This window comes from Schistocerca americana, chromosome 7, assembly GCF_021461395.2.
Source record: "Schistocerca americana isolate TAMUIC-IGC-003095 chromosome 7, iqSchAmer2.1, whole genome shotgun sequence".
Classification (NCBI taxonomy): domain Eukaryota; kingdom Metazoa; phylum Arthropoda; class Insecta; order Orthoptera; family Acrididae; genus Schistocerca; species Schistocerca americana.
The window spans coordinates 56,336,619-56,360,412 of record NC_060125.1 but is presented as its reverse complement, the minus strand read 5'-3'; the positions used below and the strand labels follow the sequence as shown (position 1 = coordinate 56,360,412).

Below are 23,794 nucleotides of genomic sequence, written 5' to 3'. Positions count from 1 at the left end.
TACAAGACAAAGAATACATGTCTGTGTTGGTGACTTTATTTACCACCCTCATATCCACACACAGGTGATAAGACTTTTCATTATTGACAAATTTCGTAGGAACGACCTTTATTGATGACGGCCAGGGGAGCTGTTGCTTCCAGAACAGACTGTAAGTGGTACAGAATTCTGTAAATATTCTGTGCTATTGGTCCAGCATCTCCAGTCAGGATTTTGTGTCAAATGAGGTTGATCACTGGCAAATATTGGATTTCTTCTAACAACCATGTTAATTCTTCCAAGACTGGATAAAACAGACTCTGCTGTTAGTCAGATAAATGCGGTAACTTCTCTTGTAAATGATTTTCAATGGGCGGCATGATTGTGTATACTTCAGTTATGGGCAATGACACCTGTCTCCTCATATTTTTAAACTATTTCCTTTCCATGAGATATGCAGCTAAAGGCCATACAAAAAGTTGTGGCTTCCATCCGTGGCTATCGCTTTTACAGTGGTAACCAGCTGCAAAAAAGGCAACTATTTCCGGGTCAAAAAGTGGGTACTATCCCATTAGGCTGATGCAAAAGCTCAGGAAGGGAAGAGGATAGGTCTTCATGTGGACATTCAGGGTAGTTGCATTACCGAATAAGAACCACAAAAATCTGATAAAGACTCATTGATGTTTGTCAAATCTTAAAGAGATACCAGTGGCTCCCCTAGTGAAGTTGCCAACTGTTTGCATGTGGCTGTTACGGCCAAAAATCCCAAATGGAAAGTAGGAGACCAGGAGGAGGACAAGTCAGCAGGTCACAAGCTGGCTGCTGCCACATCCCCAATTTTGTCGGATCTTCTGGTAACTACCAGCAGTCACTGAATCATCACATCTGCAGCCATGTCTTGTTGTAGGCATTCACTGCCATTCATTCATTACTTTAAATCAGGGCTGTGCAGTGTCATTCAATTTCAATCACCATTTTGATTGCATAGTGATTGTGAATATTTCATGATAAAATGGTAGAGCAGTGACATCAGGCATGTGGTAAGATTGAGCAACAGCCCGTACCCCCTTCCTCTTCAGTCACCTAGATCTGCATCTCGTGGTTCAGCATTCTCTCTCCAATTTGTTCTTAGTCGTGTGGGGAAAAATACTTCTGAATATCATTTTGTGGTTGTGGAATGTTAGTGAAGGCTCCCTAGGTGGAATAGTATCCTCTTCCATTCTGATTTCAGAATATATCTCTGTATTTAAAACTTTTAAATCTTTTCCTTGTGGATTCCTACCACTGTTATACAGTACTGGTATCCCCCCCCAGGGGGTCCACAACTCTTTTGTGGACACGTGCGTAGCGAGCACGGGACCCCGAGCTAATGTGGCCCTCCTTCCTTTCCGGGCTGCATACCTTCCCTTCCCTTTCCGCATCCCTCCCCGTCCCCCATCTTCGCCCCCCCCCACCACTCTTTCCTTCCCTTTCTCCCCCTCTGGGAGTATGGTTTGTGCCTACGTCCGGAGACGGACGCTCGAAACTGTTCCAAATTCCTTGCTTTTACACTTGCAAGTCCTCGTCCTTCCTCTGTCCTTCTCTTTTCCTTCCCTCTTCTCCTTGCCCTTTTCTCCGCTGCGGCGTTTGAGACCCCCTTTTCTTTCCTTTCCCTTTCTCTTTTTTCCTCCCTGTGCGTGTCTGAAGGCCGACCCACGCACCTCCATGCGTAGCCGGTGACGGGGTAACGCGTAATTCCCCGCCCCGGGTAGACAGGTAGGACACGTACGTACCCCCTAGTAACGGCCAGGCCCAGGGAGGGGTGATTACCCGAGCTGATACCTTCCGAAAGTGCCGATTGGTCCCTCCGTCCGTTTGTCGGGAGGTGTGACCTGAGGTGTGAACAATCACCTAAGGCGGGTGTGCCCTCGGTGAGGGACCCCACAAGGGAGGAGCGCGCCATCGGAGACGCCGGTAATCATGGGGGATTCTTCCGCAATGGTTTCCTCACCTTCCACTTTGTCTGCTCACAAACGTAAGTTCACTGAGTCTCAGCCACAGACGGTTCTTCCATCGTTGCCACAATTCCTTGTTGTTTCTCGGTCTGACGAAGGTCACGACTTTTCCACGGTCAACCCTTTCATTATTCAGAAAGGTGTCGACGCAATTGCGGGTCCTGTAAAGTCTTGTTCCAGATTACGGAATGGTACCCTGTTGTTAGAAACACACAGTGCCCTCCAGGCTCAAAAATTGCTGCGTACTTCTCTGCTCCACACCTTCCCTGTCCGGGTGGAACCGCACCGTACCTTAAATTCCTCGCGTGGAGTCGTTTATACACGCTCCCTCGATGGATTGTCTGACGAAGAAATTCAGCACTACCTGTCTGACCAGGGCGTCACCGCTGTTCATCGGGTTACGAAAAGGGTTGACTCGAACATCATTCCAACCTGCACTGTCTTCTTGACATTTGATAAAGTTCAACTCCCATCAAAAATCAAAGCAGGCTATGAGATAATTTCCGTTCGCCCTTATGTCCCAAACCCTACACGTTGCTATCGATGTCAGCGGTTCAATCACACCAGCCAGTCCTGTTCCAATCCGGCCAAATGTGTTACGTGTGGCAAGGATGCCCATGAGGGTGCTTGTCCACCTCCATCCCCTCACTGCATCAACTGTATGGGTGACCACGCTGCTTCCTCTCGAGATTGCCCCGTCTTTAAGGATGAAAAGCTCATCCAGGAAATTAGGGTGAAGGAAAAGGTGTCGACCTTTGCTGCTCGAAAGTTACTCGCCAGTCGACAGCCCACCGTGCCTCAGAAAGGAAAATACAGCACTGTTCTTGCTTCTCCTCGGCCAACGAAGGAGGCGGCCACGCAGACTTGCGACCTCACATTTAGTACCACGGTCGTCAGATCGGCCAGTGCAAAGATCGCCCGTTCAACCTCACCACTTTCGCCTGCCCACTCTATGGCTCACCCTTCGTCGGGTTCTGCTAAATCTCGAGCCCAAAAGTCAGACGCCAAGTCCTCGAAAAAAGAGCATTCTCGTGAAGAGTTTTTACGTACTGCAACTTCACAACCATCGGTTCCTCCTTCATCTAAACATCATACCTCCAAGAAGGCTACGAAGAAACACAGTTCCTCTCCTTCTCCGCCAAGGCGTGTCCCAACTACAGCACCACCTGGCGGAAATCGCCCTCGGCCATCTTCTGTGTCGCCGAGGCGCACTGCTGGTGGCCGGTCAACTGGCCGATCGTTGGTGGCAGGAGCTGCTCCTGACCAACCTATGGACCAGGATCTTCTGCCTTCGACTGAATGCCATTCCATGCTGTCAGTCGCAAGCACTGAGCAGTCGTTGAGTTGACAGCACCCTTGGTCACGTTTCTCCATTTTCTGTTCACCCTATGTCCATTATCCACTGGAATATCCGCGGCATTCGCGCCAATCGGGATGAATTGTCGATCCTCTTACGATCCTACTCGCCGGTCATCTTCTGTCTTCAGGAAACAAAGCTGCGTCCCCATGACCGCTTTGTTCTCCCTCATTTTCAGTCCGTCCGATATGACCTCCCCTCTGTTGAAGGCTCTCCAGCCCATGGAGGACTCGTGATTCTGCTCCATGATACTCTCCATTATCATCCAATCCCCTTAAACAGTTCCTTCCAAGCTGTCGCCGTCCGTCTTTCCCTTTCTGGATACACGTTCTCTCTATGTACGGTATACATTCCATCGTCTACACCACTGGCACGAGCTGATCTCCTTCATCTTCTTGATCAGCTTCCACCCCCCTATTTGCTGGTTGGGGACTTCAATGCCCACCACCCGCTTTGGGGATCTCCACATCCTTGTCCACGTGGCTCACTATTGCTAGACGTCTTCCACCAAGCGGATCTAGTCTGCCTCAACACTGGGGTCCCCACATTTTTGTCTGCCTCCACGGCAAATTTATCTCATTTGGACCTTGCGGTCGGTACTGTTCCGCTAGCTCGGCGCTTCGAATGGTTCGCCCTAGATGATACACACTCGAGTGACCACTTCGACTGCAGCCTCAACTGCCATATATGCGCTCGCGACGCTGGAAGTTTGCCCAAGCCGATTGGACAGTTTTTTCGTCTCTAGCGACATTCGATGACCGTCGCTTTCCCAGCGTCGACGATGAGGTCACACATTTTACCGACGTTATTCTCACAGCTGCGGAACGTTCAATACCACGCACCTCCGAATTGCCCCGGCGCCCCCCAGTTCCTTGGTGGAACGAGGCATGCCGTGACGCAATACGTGAGCGGCGACGTGCTCTTCGCATTTTCCGTCACCATCCAACTTTGGCCAACTGTATCCAATATAAGCAGCTCCGTGCGCGATGCCGTCGCGTCATCCGCGATAGCAAGAAGGCAAGCTGGCAATTCTTTATTAGCTCATTTAACACCTTCACTCCCTCCTCGGAAGTTTGGAGTCGGCTTCGACGGTTCTCAGGCGCGCCTAGTTTCTCCCCGGTCTCTGGGCTCACTGTCGCGCATGATACCTTAGTGGATCCTGTCGCAATTTCTAACTCATTGGGTCAGCACTTTGCTGAGATTTCGAGCTCTTCAAATTACCCGCCAGCGTTTCTCCCGAAGAAACGTGCAGCGGAAGTGCGACATCTTGCTTTCTCCTCTCAAAATCGCGAAAGCTACAATACTGTTTTCTCCATGCGCGAACTCCAACATGCACTCTCTTCTTCTCGCTCCTCCGCCCCAGGACCGGATGGTATCCATGTCCAAATGTTGCTGCATTTATCAACCCATAGCCTGCGTTACCTCCTTCGCCTTTATAATCGAATTTGGACCGACAGTACCTTTCCCAGGCGATGGCGGGAAGCTATTGTCGTTCCCGTTCCGAAACCTGGAAAGGACAAACATCTCCCCTCTAGCTATCGCCGCATTTCTCTCACGAGTAGTGTCTGTAAGGTCTTGGAGCTTATGGTGAATTACCGTTTAGCTTGGTGGCTGGAATCCCGCAGTCTTTTAACACCAGCCCAATGCGGATTCCGACAACATCGTTCTGCCGTTGACCATCTTGTTGCTCTCTCCACTTATATCATGAACAATTTCCTCCGGAAACGCCAAACGGTAGCAATATTTTTTGATCTGGAGAGAGCATACGATACCTGTTGGAGGACAGGCATCCTCCGCACACTGTTCTCTTGGGGCTTTCGAGGCCGGCTGCCCCTTTTTCTTCGCGAATTTATGGCAGAGCGCACATTTAGAGTGCGGGTGAACACTACTCTCTCCCGTACTTTCTCCCAAGAAAACGGGGTACCCCAGGGCTCCGTGCTGAGTGTTGTACTGTTTGCCATCGCCATTAATCCAATTATGGATTGTCTCCTTCCTGATGTCTCGGGCTCCCTCTTTGTGGACGATTTTGCGATCTACTACAGCTCTCAACGGACCAGCCTTCTTGAAAGACGTCTTCAAGGATGTCTCGATCGCCTCCACTCGTGGAGCATCGAAACCGGCTTCCGTTTCTCACCCAGTAAGACCGTTTGTGTTAATTTTTGGCGACGTAAGGAGTTTCTTCCGCCCTCCTTACATCTAGGTCCTGTCAACCTTCCGTTTTCCGACGTCGCTAAATTCTTGGGTCTTATGTTTGACAGAAAACTGTGCTGGTCCTCCCACGTTTCCTACCTTTCGGCTCGCTGTCTGCGTTCCCTTAACACCCTCCGTGTCCTGAATGGTACCTCCTGGGGAGCGGACCGAGTGGTCCTTCTCCGCCTCTATCGCGCCTTAGTGCGCTCGAAATTGGATTATGGAAGCATAGTCTACTCCTCTGCTCGGCCTTCTATTCTTCGGCGTCTCGACTCTATCCACCACCGTGGATTACGTTTAGTGTCTGGAGCTTTTTACACCAGCCCTGTGTTAAGCCTTTATGCTGAGACTGCTGAACCTCCGCTATCCAATCGGCGGGCAGTCCTTCTGAGTCGTTATGCTAGCCATCTGTCTTCCCTGCCTGCTAATCCAGCCCATGACCTTTTTTTCGACGCCACCTTTGATGTCTGGTATGCAGGCCGCTCCTCCTCCCTACTACCCCCGGGAGTCCGCTTCCGTCAAATGCTCCATTCTCTTTCCTTCCGCTTTCCTAAAACCTTCTTGACAACTTGGGGTACAGCACCGCCTTGGCTCCGTCCCCGGATCGACTTGCTCATTGACCTATGTCAATTTCCCAAGGATGGTACCCCTACACTTGTTTACCGTCGGGCATTTGCTGCTCTATGTGCACAAATGACGGAAGCCACATTTATTTACACCGATGGCTCGAAAACATCGTTAGGTGTAGGGAGTGCCTATATTGTTGGCGACACCCCAAATCGCTTTCGGCTTCCCGACCAGTGTTCGGTTTATACTGCGGAGCTTTACGCTATTCTCCAGGCTGTCCACTACATCCGCCGCCATCAGCGGATACAGTACGTAATCTGCTCAGATTCTCTCAGCTCTCTCCTAAGTCTCCAAGCTCTTTACCCTGTGCACCCTCTGGTCCACCGGATTCAGGACTGTCTGCGCTTGCTCCACCTGGGGGGCGTCTCAGTGGCGTTCCTCTGGCTCCCGGGACACGCTGGTATCTGTGGAAATGAGGCGGCCGATATAGCGGCCAAGGCTGCAGTCTCTCTTCCTCGGCCAGCTATTCAGTCTCTTCCGTTTACCGATCTACGGAGCAGTTTATGTCGCCAAGTTGCTCATTTATGGCATGCGCATTGGTCAACACTTCCCCATAATAAATTGCGGGAAGTGAAAGCCCTTCCTTGCGCATGGACCTCTTCCTCCCGAACGCGTCGTCGGGAGGAGGTAATTTTAGCTAGACTCCGGATAGGGCACTGTCTTTTTAGTCATCGACATCTTTTAAGCGGAGATCCTCCCCCACTCTGTCCCCACTGCTCTCAGCCGTGGACGGTCAGACACCTTTTAATTGAATGCCCCTATTTTAATCCGTTACGCTCCCGTCTACAGCTATCACCTGATCTATCGTCGATTTTAGCAGATGACACGCGCTCAGCTGACCGCGTTTTACAGTTTATTAGTGACAGTGACATGACGTCAGTCATTTGAAGTTTTTTTTTGGGGGGACAACCAACCCCTTTCTATAGTGGATTTTTAAGCATTCCTTCTGCTTTTAGTTTCTCAAATTTTATGACTTTGTTCCCATTGCTGCTGATTTTAAATTTCGTTTTTCTCCTGTTTTCTACGTCACGGGCTGGGCGCTAATGACCATAGAAGTTTTGCGCCCTAAAACCACAAAAAAAAAAAAAAAAAAAAAAGTACTGGTATCCAAATAAGTCAAAGAGCCCCTGCTATGCAGGAACGTAGTCAGTGCCTTACACAGTCAAATACTGGATCAGAAATCAACCTGAAATTCTGGTGGGCTGTCGATACTCATCTTTCCCACAAACTGGGGCAAGCTTCTGTTCATTCTTATCATCTGGAATTAATGAGGACTGTGTCCATACACTCAAGGTATGCTAGTGCAGTATACCAATGTGTTTATTAAGTAGTACTGCGAGTGGTGTCGAGGAAATTGATGACAGGTGTGGTCAGTTGTACCACAGACAAATTGGTGTTGCGCTGGTGAGTTATGAGATGGAAAATAACAAGTGATTCCATGATGAGCTGGGCTGCTGGACCTGTATTGTTGTGCTGTTCGATATGGGTGTGCATGAGAAAGTAGCAGAGATAAATTTGGTGGTTCTATTTGGGTATTGTTTGGTGAAAGTTTGCACTTGTCTTCATTGTAGGACTGCCCCTAACTTCTGCCAGGTTGAAGAAGAGGCATAATTTATCACAAACATTTATCAAATGAACAAATGTAAATCATATAGCGTAAAAGTGCGTGTTCTGAATTCCAAGAAGGTGATGAATTTGGTAGACTTTGTCCGGTGATGAAAGAATGCACGTCAGTTCAAATTTGCAAGTAAAACTTCAATGTGAAAAAAAGACTGCAGTTAAGCAATTTGAAAAGATGTTAATTGTTTATTGGTTGGGTGCCATGATAAGTTCCTCCAAGGCTGCAGACACAGCAGTGACACAAAAACTGACCAGAGGAGGAGGAGGAGGAGGAGGAGGAGAAAAGAAAGATGATTTATTTTAACCAGGAGAGGTTCTGGTGTTCTTATTCCTGCCTTCAAGAAAATGCCTTTTCCTCTGCCTACGACTGTGAATGATCACTGTTACCACTGTGTCACTTCATCCAAATACCATCCTACGGAAATGACTTCTACATGTTGCTAACATGGGTTGTGTTGCAGCAACACATCATCAGTGAAAGAATATGTAGCATATTCTGTTGAAAAGCCTTTCTGGAAGCCAAACTGACATTGTTAGTAGAACCTGCTTCATTTTTCACAAATACGTCGAGCTATTCTTCAATGCATTACTTTTTCAAGGATTTTGGATAAAGCTATCAGAAGTGAGATTAGGCAGTAGTTGTTGCATCAGACCTATCTCCCATTTATACACTAGTTTAACAATAGTGTGTTTCAATGTGTCAGGAAAAATGTCCTGTTTAAATTAGCTATGATGTATGTGACAGAAAATGATACTTCACTGTTGGGAACAAGCTTTTGGAAATGCAAGCTTTTACTTTCGAAAGTTTTTTTTCCTGATTTCTGGAAGACAATTTCATTAAACTGTATAAGTATTACCTCTTCCATATACAGCCTTCCCTTTCTAATGAACATCTGCATCCTGTTTTCACCACAACATTTAAAAAATGATGATTAAAAAAATTTTCATTTTGTAACTTTTTGTTAGTAAACTTTTCATTCAGATTGATGATAATAGTCTTCCTGTGTTCTTAGTCATGTTGTTTCCCTTCCAACAATATTCCAAATTGTTTTAATTTTATTGTCAGAGGTTGTACTCTCTGGCCTTTTTACTAACTTTCCTTAATGTAGTAGTGTAATTTTTACAATATTTGCTCTTTCTATATCTTTACTCTTTCTTGCTATTAGATACAGCTCTCTTTTCGTGTTAAAAGATACGTTTATACCTTTAGGAAACTGTGATTTCTTTTACAGGGTTGCTTACTATTATATTTCACTGTTCTTAAGGAAACAGTTTTCAAGTTTACTCACAAATGTATCATGAAATGAGTTACATTTTAAATTAGCATCAGGTTCCTGGTACACCTCATCCCAGTCTAAGTGCTGCAAGCTTTTCCTAAAATTTGCAGTTGTTAAATTATTAATCTGACACACCATTTTGGAGGACTGTTTTGCACTACTGTGTTTATGCCATTTACTGTAACTAGCTGCACAGACAGATCACGCACTGCTTGAAACCATCAACTAGCCTGCGACACTATCATATTGGAATTGTCAACAAAAATCTGTGGGTTGACATTTTCATTTCAAAATCCAGATACAGTACCATAAAACTGTAAAACCTGGTTACATAATAGCTATGTCAGATTTTACTGAAAATTATTCATGATTCTGTGGATATTTTCATTGAGGAAACAGTCAAGCTACTGTACATCCAAAGGGGATACATCATGTTGAAAATAATGAAATACTGTGCGTAATCATCTGCTTTATTAGTGACAAACATGCCACGGTAGCTGTTTATATTTTTGTGAGAGCTTCATGAAACAGAAGGTTACTAAATTGGAGAACATTTTGTACCTTAGTGACCAATTTGGTAGCCAGTACAAAAGTTTCTTAATTTATTCCATTTATGCTACTATCATCATGTTTTGGTATAAAAGCTGAATGGACCTCCTTTGATACCATCCATTGCAAATCTGTATCTGATATGGGTTGGAGAAATGCTCAGACCAACAGGAAGGACATTAAGTCGTTAAGCTGAAAAGAGAACCAAATTCCAATTCTGTTAAATCTGTCTTCAAGTTACAAAAATGATAAAAATCATATTTATTTTTGTTGAGAAGGGTTGGATAGAATCACCTAGGATAGGACAAGGGGAAAGATTTTACTTCTGCATTCATAGTTGTTGAAACAAGAAAAAATCACCAGTGGCGTCAAATTGACTTGCATATTATTCCAGTGAAACAAGTTTGTAGGGACTTGCTGTCATGTGTTGCCAAAATTCAGATTCCATAGAGAATTAGCGAGAATGAGTCAACTATTCAGAAGTGTTAGTAGCTTGCCTTCATTTATGATAACAGCTAGTTGATTGGTAACATTGGTGATGCTTCACTTGAACATGATGCTTTGGTTGTTGTTGTTGTTGTTGTTGTTGTTGTTGTGGTGGTGGTGGTCTTCAGTCCTGAGACTGGTTTGATGCAGCTCTCCATGCTACTCTATCCTGTGCAAGCTTCTTCATCTCCCAGTACTTACTGCAACCTATGTCCTTCTGAATCTGCTTAGTGTATTCATCTCTTGGTCTCCCTCTATGATTTTTATCCTCCACACTGCCCTCCAATGCTAAATTGGTGATCCCTTGATGCCTCAGAACATGGCCTACCAACCGGTCCCCTCTTCTTGTCAAACTGTGCCACAAACTCCTCTTCTCCCCAATTCTAATAAATACCTCCTCATTAGTTATTTGATCTACCCATCTAATCTTCAGCATTCTTCTGTAGCACCACATTTTGAAAGCTTCTATTCTCTTCTTGTCCAAACTATTTATCGTCCATGTTTCACTTCCATACATGGCTACACTCCATACAAATACTTTCAGAAACGACTTCCTGACGCTTAAATCTATACTCGATGTTAACAAATTTCTCTTCTTCAGAAACGCTTTTCTTGCCATTGCCAGTCTACATTTTATATCCTCTCTACTTTGACCATCATCAGTTATTTTGCTCCCCAAATAGCAGAACACCTTTACTACTTTAAGTGTCTCATTTCCTAATCTAATTCCCTCAGCATCACCCGACTTAATTAGACTACATTCCATTATCGTCGTTTTGCTTTTGTTGATGTTCGTCTTATATCCTCCTTTCAAGACACTGTCCATTCCATTCAACTGCTCTTCCAAGTCCTTTGCTGTCTCTGACAGAATTACAATGTCATCGGCGAACCTCAAAGTTTTTATTTCTTCTCCATGGATTTTAGTACCTACTCCAAATTTTTCTTTTGTTTCCTTTACTGCTTGCTCAATATACAGATTGAATTACACCGGGGAGAGGCTACAACCCTGTCTCACTCCCTTCTCAACCACTGCTTCCCTTTCATGTCCCTCGACTCTTATAACTGCCATCTTGTTTCTGCACAAATTGTAAATAGCCTTTCGCTCCCTGTATTTTACCCCTGCCACCTTTAGAATTTGAAAGAGAGTATTCCAGTCAACATCGTCAAAAGCTTTCTCTAAGTCTACAAATGCTAGAAACGTAGGTTTGCCTTTCCGTAATCTTTCTTCTAAGATAAGTCATAAGGTCAGTATTGCCTCACTTGTTCCAATATTTCTATGGAATCCAAACTGATCTTCCCCAAGGTTGGCTTCTACTAGTTTTTCCATTCGTCTGTAAAGAATTCGCGTTAGTATTTTGCAGCTGTGGCTTATTAAACTGACAGTTCGGTAGTTTTCACATCTGTCAACACCTGCTTTCTTTGGGATTGGAATTATTATATTCTTCTTGAAGTCTGAGGGTATTTCGCCTGTCTCATACCTCTTGCTCACCAGATGGAAGAGTTTTGTCAGGACTGGCTCTCCCAAGGCCGTCAGTAGTTCTAATGGAATGTTGTCTACTCCCGGGGCATTGTTTCGACTCAGATCTTTCAGTGCTCTGTCAAACTCTTCACGCAGTATTGTATCTCCCATTTCATCTTCATCTACGTTCTCTTCCATTTCCAGAATATTGTCCTCAAGTACATCGCCCTTGTAGAGACCCTCTATGTACTCCTTCCACCTTTCTGCTTTCCCTTCTTTGCTTAGAACTGGGTTTCCATCTGAGCTCTTGATATTCATGCTTTGATTACTTTCATGTATCCTTGTGACTCTTCTTCTTTGTTAAATTGGCCTCTCAAAAGGGGCACTTATGGATCCTTGGTCAACATTCTCATGAAAACTTGGCAATACCTGAAGAATCCTGCTCGAGTTGGCATCACAGTTTCCCTGTTGTGCTCATTCAAATTATTGCTGTGAACTTTAAACAGTTGCATCACTGATAAACAAATTATTTTTTTGACAGAATTATAGCTTGGGATGCATTAGTCAGCCCCTTCCGAAGTTCACAAATATTTACGGAATGAAATTTTCACTCTGCAGCAGTGTGTGCATGCTGATATCAATGTTGTCTAAACAACCTACTCTGTGGTTTAGGAACATCTTTTAATCAACCCTCTAACAGACGTTTTAAGCTCAAAATAGTGTCCTACCTATAGCCAAACTTGCCTGGCTATTGGATGTGATTAATTGGGACGAGTGGTACCATTTCCTTCAGCATGGAAGTGGCAAAAGCCATAACAGACCTATGCAAGCTAGTGGCTGAATTTTCATGTTGACTCAGAGTTGATTGGCTTTTGGATAACCTGTAGACAAAATGTATTTGTCATGGTGTTCAAAAAGTCCTACAACTTCTGATCAGCACAGTGTAATGTGATTGCATTTCTTAATTTATGAAATTTTGCGTAAACTTCCATTGACTGATTGTGAGCATATCTTCAAACATTCCAAAACATAATTAAGTTGTACTTGTACTGCAGAAAAAATGCACTGCCCATGATTAATGTAGATGGAGCTGTGTTAGAGATGGCTTTTCCAAAGTATAAAATTTCAGTAAATATCATGGAATATTTTCGGAAGCAAAATTTGTCTCCAGTTATCATCCACTCTTGAAAGTTATCACAAAGTCCCAAAAACAGAGCTTCGTGTGACATTCACTTCAGGAAATAATTCTACCTGAACTTTGAACATTTGTTATTACAGTGAAATTTCTTAACATCAGTTCTAATGGTGTGGTGAACATTGTCACAACTTGTAAACCTTATTCCACCAAAACTATTGAAATAGTATGTCAGGGATGTTGCTCAACTATTCAACAAAAGCTAACACTTAAAAGACAAAAAAATTGTTTGCGTACTCTTTGTAAATTGTGAAGACATTGATTTCCAGAGTTCATTAAGGTCAAGTACTGCATATTAAGAGTGCAGGAATTTTTGAATAACTTTTATCATGTACAGGCACATATACAGAATATGTGGTGGTAAGGTAGGGATGGCTCCGAGAGTTAAACAACTTGATATACAATGAATATAGTGGAGATGTTGAGCGACAGATAGGCACAACAAGAGACTGCTTTTGGCCAAAAAGCCACCTCATGCGTGAGTGCGTGCACGTGTTATATGCTTTTCATATTGTTCTCATAAATAAATAAATAAAATGCTTGCTTAAACTTTTTTTTCCCCCACCGGATAGTTTGATAATTTACAGCTGTCACTGACCATGAAAACATCACTTTATGCACCAATTAACAAGCTGTTCTTGAGGTACAATTTTTTGTCTTTAGTAGAGTGCATCTTCATCAGAAGCTTCAACAACTCATTGGTCCTACACTGAGATGCTGACTCCTTTAGATGAGGTCACAGACTAGGGCTGAGTTCTTGCACATTCGACTCTACATTGACCTCAGTGTCAGGGCACTGCTACGCTGAGAGGAGACTGTGGTCTTGTGGAGTGCCTCCCACTGGTTCTTGCAGATCGTAGCAGTTCCTGTGGTATTGATTTGTATTGCTGACTTTGGTGTGGCACCATAATCTGTGGACAATATCATACTACATATCACAAATTTTTCGTCTCCCTGTGGCTTGTTGTTGTCACTGAAGTGATGAGTCATATTTACTAAAAAACGCAATCACATATCCACTTTACATCAGTACACCCATCAGAGGTCCTGAATTTCTTCAATAAAAATAATTTTCATTGGTTTATTGATTTTCAGTGGTTAGGGGTGATTCGTATTAATCTGAGAGGAGGTGAACTATTTAGCCAAGGGCACATGTTAACTTTTATTGTCAATTGCCAGTTTTGGTAAGCATGGTTACCATCTTCAGATCTTGATAACAGGTTATTACATACCTGGCAGTGTTTTACAAACAGTACTTGTACAGCTGGGATAGGAGACATGTAATAACCCTTTATCGACATCTGAAGATGGTATCCATGCCTATCAAAGCCAGTAATCAACAGTAAAGGTCGTTTACAAGTGAGCTTGGCTAAGAAATTCACCTTCTTTCTCTTAAGGAAACACTGATTGTATTTTTGGGTGTCAATTTAACAAATCAAGTACTTATCTATGGCTCTGCCAGAGCACATTATAATGATAAATTTATTCTATACATCCACCATGACATCTTCCAATGTTCACATCTTTTACATCTGAACTACTACTCATTCCTCATTAAAATCTTATTACAAAGTGACTGCATTTAAATTATTTGCTCCTTAACAGGTTGTTATGAAAGGTACTTTTGTGTATGAAAAAACAACATATCTCATTCTGTGTATTGCAACCAAAACTATGGCGGCTCTGCAGGCTGTGATAAATGGTTTTGCAGGCCACATCCAGGGTGCCATCCACTTAACCACAACATTCAGGGTAGTCTTCTCCCTTAATCACTACTGACAAAGGAAGACGTAATCTACTGGAAAACATGACATGTGGGAGTCAAGGATAATGAAGGTGAAACATAAAAGGGGGTTTCTGGAGTTGATATGCCTTCTCCTACATGAATAAGCTTGCTTTTTCAATGAGAAGTGAGTGACTGAAGGTGCTAAACAATAAATTAATGGTCATAGAACTGACTGTGGGTAATGTACTACCACACACTCAGAAGTATTGCTTAAAGACATTTAATACAGTAGTAATGCCACGGAAGGGCTCAACTCAGGTGGGGTGACAGTCACATCTAACACACTTATGTTTGATCATTTTTTTGTGAGTGCACTTAAAACCAAGCTATTGAGTGAGTAATCAGAAACAATAAATCATCCACCACTAACATACTCAACAAAACTGTTGTTGGTGAGTACATTTTCTGCTAAGTTACCACCTTGTAAAATATTTTCCTCCAAATGACACCTGCTAGTAATAAGACTTGTCATCCATGAAAATAATTTCATTGCTAATGGTGCTAGTACATGAAAGATTTAAAGTTTCTAAGAATCTCCCTTATACTTCTGAGCTCTCAAAGATCCTCATGTACCCATGGTTCATCAAAACCACTATAAAAGTGAATGTTAATATAATAGAACCATGGTCGCTTCCATCTAGATGCTTGTCTTGTAGAATACTAAATTCCAATTAATGACTGATACTCGCATATTTTAAAAACCACTTACATCTTTCTCTGAATGAAACTATGCTTCAGTTCTTTCCTGTGACCTCAAGAATGCTCAGCTTAGTGGCGGCTTTCTCAAATGTGTAGGTGATTTCTTCATTGCTGTTAACACTTACGTGTTCTACTGAACCATTGTTTTGATCATTAGTATTCACATCTGTTGGCTTTCCCTTCTGGGCGCAATGAAACTTTCATTAAAAAAATTATCGAAAGCTGCCCAGACCAGTTTTACTCTTCTATTGTTATTCCGCCATTTTCTTCAACTGTCCTACTAGTATACTGGTTCCACACCTTCATTGGTAATTAGTTTCATTTTCATTTTGATGTACCAATTATACATTATTTTAAAGGAATTGCATTTGATTTCTTTGTTTATTTTTGGATGTGCTCTGTTAAGTTTTTCCATTTATTGTTAAACTTTTTTGTACCACACATTCATATAATTCATATAAACAATATAGTGTTATTAGTGGAATAGAGATGCTCGAGATGTATTCCACTTGCTCTCTCTGAAAAAACTTTTTTCATCACATGACAGGGATTGTTTAACCACCAGTAATATTATATTCAGTCATTCCATATTATTAATTTATAACTGCTTCAGATAGAAAATGAAGCTCATTTGCAGGTTTCATTATTTGTAGAACAGGAGGTGTCATGATCAGCTGTACTTAGCTTTGTATGTTTTGTCACAAGCAGATATCAACAGTAGCATTTTACGACTAAATTCCAAGTTGTTTGTATTGGTGTATGATTGACCTGACTTGCAACGAATCTGTAATTTTTAAATTAAGCTTGAATAGTGTGTATAAGCACACAGTTTGCAAATTTTAATAACTCTGTCTTCTTAATGGCTTTATGTTCCACACATCATAACAGAAGTCAGCCAAAACTAAACTAATCAACTTCCCCTGTGCAGACCCAGTTCTTTTAACAAGTACAAGCAATATAAAAAATAACGCTTTCCAAATAGTGTTTATGAAATTGTATAAGTCACCATGCTCCATATCATAAAATGCAGTTGTAGTCCCAGTGGTGAGATTAGTAGATTCACATATTTTCCAAACCAAAACTTGCATCCTCTGTGTTTTTAACAATCGGTATTAGAATCTGTTAATTTTAGACAAAATTAGATTGGTCTCTTCTTCCTTTTATGTGCTTCAGTTCCTATTAACATTTTACATTCTTTTATAAACATAATTCTACTTCAATTTTTATAAAAGATTATACCTGCAACATATGTCTTTGTGACAATCAATCATGTATTTGATTTTACAAAAATTGGCTAAAGATACTCCTAAGGAAATTTCCATATTGCTAGATAATAATTTGAGTAAGTAAAAAATAAAATGTGTTTGTATACGTTCATGTGCATAATGGAATTTGGAGTATATCACATTGTTTAGTAGGCTGGTGTGTTGTTCTAAAATTCATGGATCTTGATAATTTTGTTGATGACTTGTTGCTTTCAGTTTTGTTAAAACTGAGTTTAAAGGTTTTTTTTCAAGATCTACGAGACTTAGCAAAAAGGAAAAACTAGCATTTTTTTCTATGTTTTGTAATTGCATTTTTGAATTGCAAAGGGTTCTTCTAATTGAATCTATGTCCAAAATTAGTTTGCCCCATTGCTTGATTGTGTAGTCACCATTCCCCGTCTAGCCAAATACAGAAATTAACTGGTATTAAGACACTTCATTAATACTCAAAGACTCCAGTTAACTGTTCTGTTATCTGTAGCTATATGTACTTTAAAATATAACTGAGAAAAAAATAACTTACAGTACTTTCCATCTGGACTGGTGGTATGTCAGTGTGAAATAAGATGTTTGTTTATCGTTAACAGTGAAACAGCATAAAAATACTACTATTAACTGACCAGAAACTCAGACTGCATTTTAGTGTCAGTAAAATCTATGCTTATTTAGTATCTAGTGGCCTAACAAGGTTTTAACTACCAGTATATCTGAAAAAAAGTTGCTTTCTTTCTTTAACAGTTTCATCTATAGCAGAAAATCCTGTGGCCAGAGTAAAAAGACAGAACTGTGGGTAAGTGATTATCATTTTCTGCTGTCTGTAATTGTAGATCAATGAGTATAAGGATTGTCATTAACCAAAATAAAATTACAGAGCACTAAACTTCCAGTGTCAGAATGGAGAATGCATAGAGCGCTTCAAAGTTTGTGATGGAGCTACTGACTGTTCAGATAAATCTGATGAAAATCAAGTGACGTGCAAGACAATTCGGTGAGTGTTTTGCATTGCAACTTGCCCTACCATTTCAAATTTTGTTGAATGTTATACTTCTCCTAAGATGCGTGTCTGTGTGTCTGGAGGGGGGAGGGAAGGGTAGTATGGCAGCAGATGCTACAGATTAAGATACACCAAGTGATGATTCTTACTAAAGATTTAACTAAATAAGTGTAATTCACAATAAACAAACAATGTAAATGATGGACCACTTCCTTCGCTGTCCCTCCACAGTCTCTACCCCATTGTTATTTGGCAATGGGATTGTTAATGTGGGCTCCTCCATATACAATAGCATCTCATTTGTCCATGCCCAATGTCCTTAGGGCTCCAGACACACTACCTTATTCTTTATACAGATGACCATCTATACCATTCTCCACTTGTCATTAAAGAGGAAAAATATGCAGACTGTTGACATACCTATAGGCACTTGCATGGCACCTGCATATGCCTATCTTTTTGTGTGCCACGTATAGAAATCGTTCCTAGATGCTCTAAATCATAAACTCATTGTGCAGTTCATTCGTTCCAGATATCTTCATAAGCTGGACTCACAGCCAAGATACCATATCCTCGCTCCTTCAAGCTTTAACATGTTAGGTCTTAAGTGTTTTGTCTAGCCCTCTTCAGCTCAGCTTCCTACCTCCTTTGGCATTAGCCTCAACCTCTTCATTCTCCACACCAGTAATTGTCATCCCTACCTCACCAAACAGTATCTGTGATGCAGTGTAGCCACCATTGCATGGCACACTTGCCGAATTGAGCAATCCTTTACATATTACGCTTATGCTGTTGCAAAGTCCTTTACTAGCAGGTGCTATCCACAAACACTCAACCATCAGATCTTTTATGCTATATTCTCAGAGGCTCCTAATAGAGAAGCTCACATTGTATTACATTACATTACGTATACTTACTGTGCCCTGTAGTGAGGTTCTACTCCAGTATATAGAACCTCTCATAAAACAAGACTATATTATAATTTCTTTAATGTGGAAAGAAAGATATGCCAATTTTTCTTCCTCAGATCTTTAACAGTAATATCACAAGCTGTGCTGTGGAGTAGTGGATGGCATCACTGGCTAGAATGCTACAGATCACCATTTCACATCCAGTCACCAGCAAATATTTGTTGTTTAGTATTTATCATCTCTAGATGGTTCTCAAAGTATCATATGTTTGTAATGTTCAAATATTCTGGAATATTCAATGTTGGTGTAAATAGCAGCACTGTCTGTCAAGGAGGCATTTCTGTCTGCATGTTGGTGTTGCTGGTAAATGTCATTTCAGTGCTGAGTACTACACCTTCTCCCTTCCATGCTGCATGTCTGTGTCTTGCTGTTCTTCTTCCCCTCCCTTGGGGAACATGCCTGGGATATTTTTGGGAATTTGCTCTGAATTTTCAGTAGCCTAACACAGAACAGTCCCTCCACTGTTTCTTCTTTTTTTCTCCATCTCCTATCCTTCCTCCTTTTGTCTCTTCTTACTCACTGTGCACTCCAGAAGGCGGGCCCATGCTGAAGGCTGGCCCATGCATCTACTATGTAACAGATGAATGGATAATGCATAATTCCCAGCCACAGATTGACAGGCAGGGTTCACACACTTACACTGGTACAGGCCAGGCCCAGGCTGTCTGAACTGTTAAGCCCCCAAACTGCCAATTGGTCCCTCTGTCCAGAGATCAGGAGGTGTGACCTGAGGTGTGACCTGAGGTGTGACCTGAGGTGTGACCTGAGGTGTGACCTGAGGTGTGACCTGAGGTGTGACCTGAGGTGTGACCTGAGGTGTGACCTGAGGTGTGACCTGAGGTGTGACCCGAGGTGTGACCTGAGGTGTGACCAACCACCTAAGATGGATGAGCCTCCTCTGAGAGAGGAGGGGGGGGGGGCACAGTTGGAAAGTGTGTGCCATCGGAGACAATGGTAAACATGGGGAATTTTCTCACAGTGAGCCAGACACCATTTCAGTTTATTACTAAAAATTCTAAGACGGTCACAGCTGCACCTCAGTTGCTCATGGTATCATGTACTGAAGATGGTCAGTCCTTTGCTATGGTTAGTGTTTATTATTTAGAGAGATGTTGATGCAACTGCCAGCCCTGTCAAGTCCTGCTCTCATTTACACAGCGGCACTTTGCTTTTGGAGACTAATTGTGACTCTCAAATGCTGAATTCTTCATGTGGTGGTTTTTTTTTTTACACAAGGGTGCTTGATGCTCTGACTGAGGGAGAAATCCAAACTTACCTCTCTGACCAGGGCATCACTATAGTCCATCAGGTCATGAAAAAGATTGGTGCATCCTTCGTGCTTACATGCATTCTTTTTGTTACGTTTGATAGAGTAGTGCTTCCGTGAATGATCAAAGCAGGCTATGAAGTCGTCATTGTCTGACCATACATTCCAAATCCAGTGTGCTAGTACCAGTATCAATGTTACAGCCACACATGAATTACCTGTCAAAACATGGCCAAATGTGTTACGTGGGGTAGGGATGCTCACAAGGGCAATTTCACACCTCTTCCTCCCAGCTGTATCAATTGCAATGGAAACCATGCAGTCTCATTCCAAGGATGTCCCATGTATCTCAGTGAGTGGGCCATTCAGGAAATCCAGCTGAAGGAAAAAGTGCCTTACCCTGTTGCTTGCAAGTTCTTGGTTAGTCAGAAGCCTTGCATTTTACCATCTGGTAGTAATAGTACTAGTCTTGCTACACCTCACTCCATGAAGGACATGGCCACACAGATTTGTGGCCTCAAATTCAATGCTGCATTTGTAAAATCATCCAGTATCATGGTATCACCACCACCTGCTGCACAGCCAGCAGGTGAGAATGGACAGAAGGTATACTCTTGCGAAGACTTTATGTTCCTCCAGCAAACACACACCTGAATCTTCATCTGCCAATCGTAAAGTCTCCAAGAAATCAAGCAAAGACAACTGCTCTTCTCCTTTGCTGACTCTGAGATCCTCTTCAATGGTTTTGTCACATGATACCGTCACCTGGATGACCTCCGTTTTTCCAGTGTGCACAGCCAACCATTTTTCTGCCATGGAATATGCAAACCAACCCAGTGAGAATGCTGACACCTCTCTAGATCTTATGGAGCAGGATCCTCCAGTCACTGCGCCATGTAGCAGTGAGTTTTCAAAGGCTGGCACTTGGCAGCAGCTGAGGTGAGAACCCTTCTCTTTTTCCCCATCCTCCCTTTCCCTGTCATGACTCTTCTCCAATGGAACCTCCACAGCATTAGATCGAGCAAGGAGGAATTATGGCTGCTCTTGGAATTGCAGTTTCCACTTGTTTGTTGCCCCCAGGAAACAAAATTGTGTTCTAACAGTCACTTTGATCCATTGCATTTCTTATCAGTGAAATTCGCCAACAGGCATGAAGTTGAGGTGTTATTTTATTTTCACTACCAGCTCCACATGCATTTCTCAAAAATAAACAGTATGGTCATACAATGCCATATATTCCTGGATGCCGTAAGTTCGAAGCTGTATTCCATGTGCTTAATTCGAAGACTTGGTTGCAATCAAGTCTTTGAATTAAGCACTTGGTATACGGTTTTGAACTCATAACATCTAGGAATATATGACACATTATGACAAAATGGTTTGTTTGGGAGACACGTAAGGGACCTGAAGGTGGCATAGTGGAATGTCGAAACTGGTGGTCAGAATAAAATAAAATAACATCTCAACTACATGTCCGGTGCTGAATTTCATTGATACTTACTTGACCAGCTGATGCTCCCTGCCCATGCTGGATCAGCAGATACATTCGCATTTCTTTCCAGTCTACTTCAACCTTGCTCTTGAGGATGGCTTTCCATCTCATGGAGGAGTCATGCTGCTCATCTGGGAAGACATTTATAGTCATACCATCTCATTGAACACCTGGCTGAAAGTTGTTGCAGTCCGCATTTTCCTTCCTCGCTTCACCTTTTCACTTTGCACCTTCTACATCTGTCATTTGGTCACTATGGCAGACTTCCTCCAGCTTATTGTAACTCTATCACCCCTTTAATGCACACCATCCCCTTTGGGGCTCTTTCTGTACCTGTCTGAGAGGTACCCTCTTGGCTGATCTTCTCAATCTGTTCAACCTCATTTGTCTTGACACTGGAGCACCCCATTCCTTTCAAACTCCTCACACAACTATTCCCATTTGAACCTTTTGTTCTGCACTGGTCAACTTGCCCGTCATTTTGAGTGGGCTGTTCTATCTGACATGCATTTGAGTGACCGTTTCCTGTATGCTGTCTGTTTGCTGACTCCTACCACAGCTACGGGTAAACCCAATTGACAGCTTTCTAAGGCTGACTGGAGGCTTTACTCCTCCAGTGACCTTCAATGAACATCAGTTGTCATGACCAGGTAGAGTACCTTGTGCAAACGTTATCCTTACCACCGCAGAACATCCCATTTCTTGTACTTTTTACCACATTGTGTCCACTCCCTTGGTGGACTGAGGAATGTCATGACTCAATTCATGCATGGAAATACAATTTCAACTGGACGGATGACATGTTTCCCAGATGCTGGCATAAAGGCACTGTCATACCCATACCTGAGTCCAGTCTCTCTTCTGCCAGGCATCTTCAGCTCCCTTTTCATAGACGATTTTGCAATCTATTGCAGTTCTTCACAGACTTGTCTCCTTGGCCAGCATCTCCAGCAATGTCTTGATGTCTTTACTTACGGAGCATCGACAATAACTTTCGCTCTTCCATTGACAAATCCACTTGTATGAATTTCTGATGGTGCAATTGGTTTCTTTCGCAGTCTCTACACCTTGGGCTTGTTGCTCTTCCATTCACTGGAACTACGAAGTTCCTGGGGCTCATGCATAATAGGAAACTTTCTTTGCCCTCCCACATGGCTTATCTGGCCACCCACTGTACCCAGTCCCTCACTGGCATTGTCCTACGTGTTCTCAGCAGTACTTTGTGGGGAGTGGATCGGACCGCCCTTCTCTGTTTGTAATGATCGCTTATTCATTCAAAACTAGACTATAGATATTTTTTATTTCTGCATCTTGTAATCTTACCCTTCAATACATCTAGGGGTAGATTCTTGAGGCTGAATTCTTTATTCTTTTTAACTTTGTGGGTTCCAGATGACTAGATTAATATTTAGAATGCCTGTTGCATTGTTTCTGATTGCACCTGTTATAATAATAATAATAATAATAATAATAATAATAATAATAATAATAATAATAATAATATGTTCTGCCAGTCGTAAAAGGCGACGAAAAGAACAAACCACTAATAGGGCTAACCCCCCTTTTAGTGTGATTAGTTGGTTCAGGACAGAACTAAAGAAGCCTCGGACAAGCGCCGTCATGGTCGGGGACGACGCTTGAACCCTATGCCCGCCCACAATGGTAACGACACTGCTAGCCAACTGGAAAATGATTTAAATCCAAATAGAGGTGTTTTGCAGGATATGCTTCCTGCAACCACCCTAGAAGGAAAACAAAGACAGAGGATGAGATGGTCAGATGAAGTTAATCGACACCTCGTGTTCTGTTATTACCAAGCAACAAACCTAGGAACCAACACAACTGGATACAGATCACAAGTATACACAACATTTATTACCAGATACCCAGAATTAAAATTTTTAACAGAACAACGATTAGCTGATCAGATCCGTGTAATAATAAAAAATAACAGGATACCCCAGTCAGAATTAGAAAACATCAAACAACAAGTACAACAAATACTGGAACAAAATAATGTGCAATCACAAGAAGAAGAAAATACAGTAATGGACTCAAACATCCCAGAGCAAACAAACAAAGAACAACATGCACCAATTAAACAATCAGAGGAAAACGAAATCTTAAGACAGCCACCAGAACAAGCACAAATAGAACACGAAGTGACACAGATGTTAGATATAGAAGAAAAATTTCAGCTAACATATATAGAATACAAAGACACAAATACAGACATTAGACCATTCTTGCGTAGACCACCAAATAACCCACAAGTCGAAACAACAATAAAAACTATCAACACAATCATACACAACAAAATAAATGAAAACACAACTATGGAAGAGTTACAACTACTGGTTTATATAGGAGCACTCACTACACTAAATATACACACTAGGCAGAGATCAGAACCAACCAACACACAGAAGAAACCCACAAAACCAGCATGGCAACACAGGCTACAGATCAAAATAGAAAAACTGAGAAAAGACATCGGACAGCTAACACAATTTATAAGAAATGAAATCTCGGAAAAAAAACGAAAAAAGTTAGGTAAAATCTCACAACAAGAAGCGACAGAGCAATT

General features: G+C 42.3%; 1 protein-coding gene across 1 annotated transcript in view; it reads left to right on the top strand.

The window, feature by feature from the left end:
• The window catches only part of LOC124622170 (modular serine protease-like), a 276,996-nt gene that overhangs the window by 122,676 nt on the left and 130,526 nt on the right, over positions 1–23,794 (top strand). The window contains exons 2-3 of the mRNA XM_047147814.1: positions 17,222–17,273; positions 17,355–17,471. Coding sequence (XP_047003770.1) covers positions 17,222–17,273; positions 17,355–17,471 — 169 coding nt within the window. The remainder of the gene's footprint in view (positions 1–17,221; positions 17,274–17,354; positions 17,472–23,794) is intronic.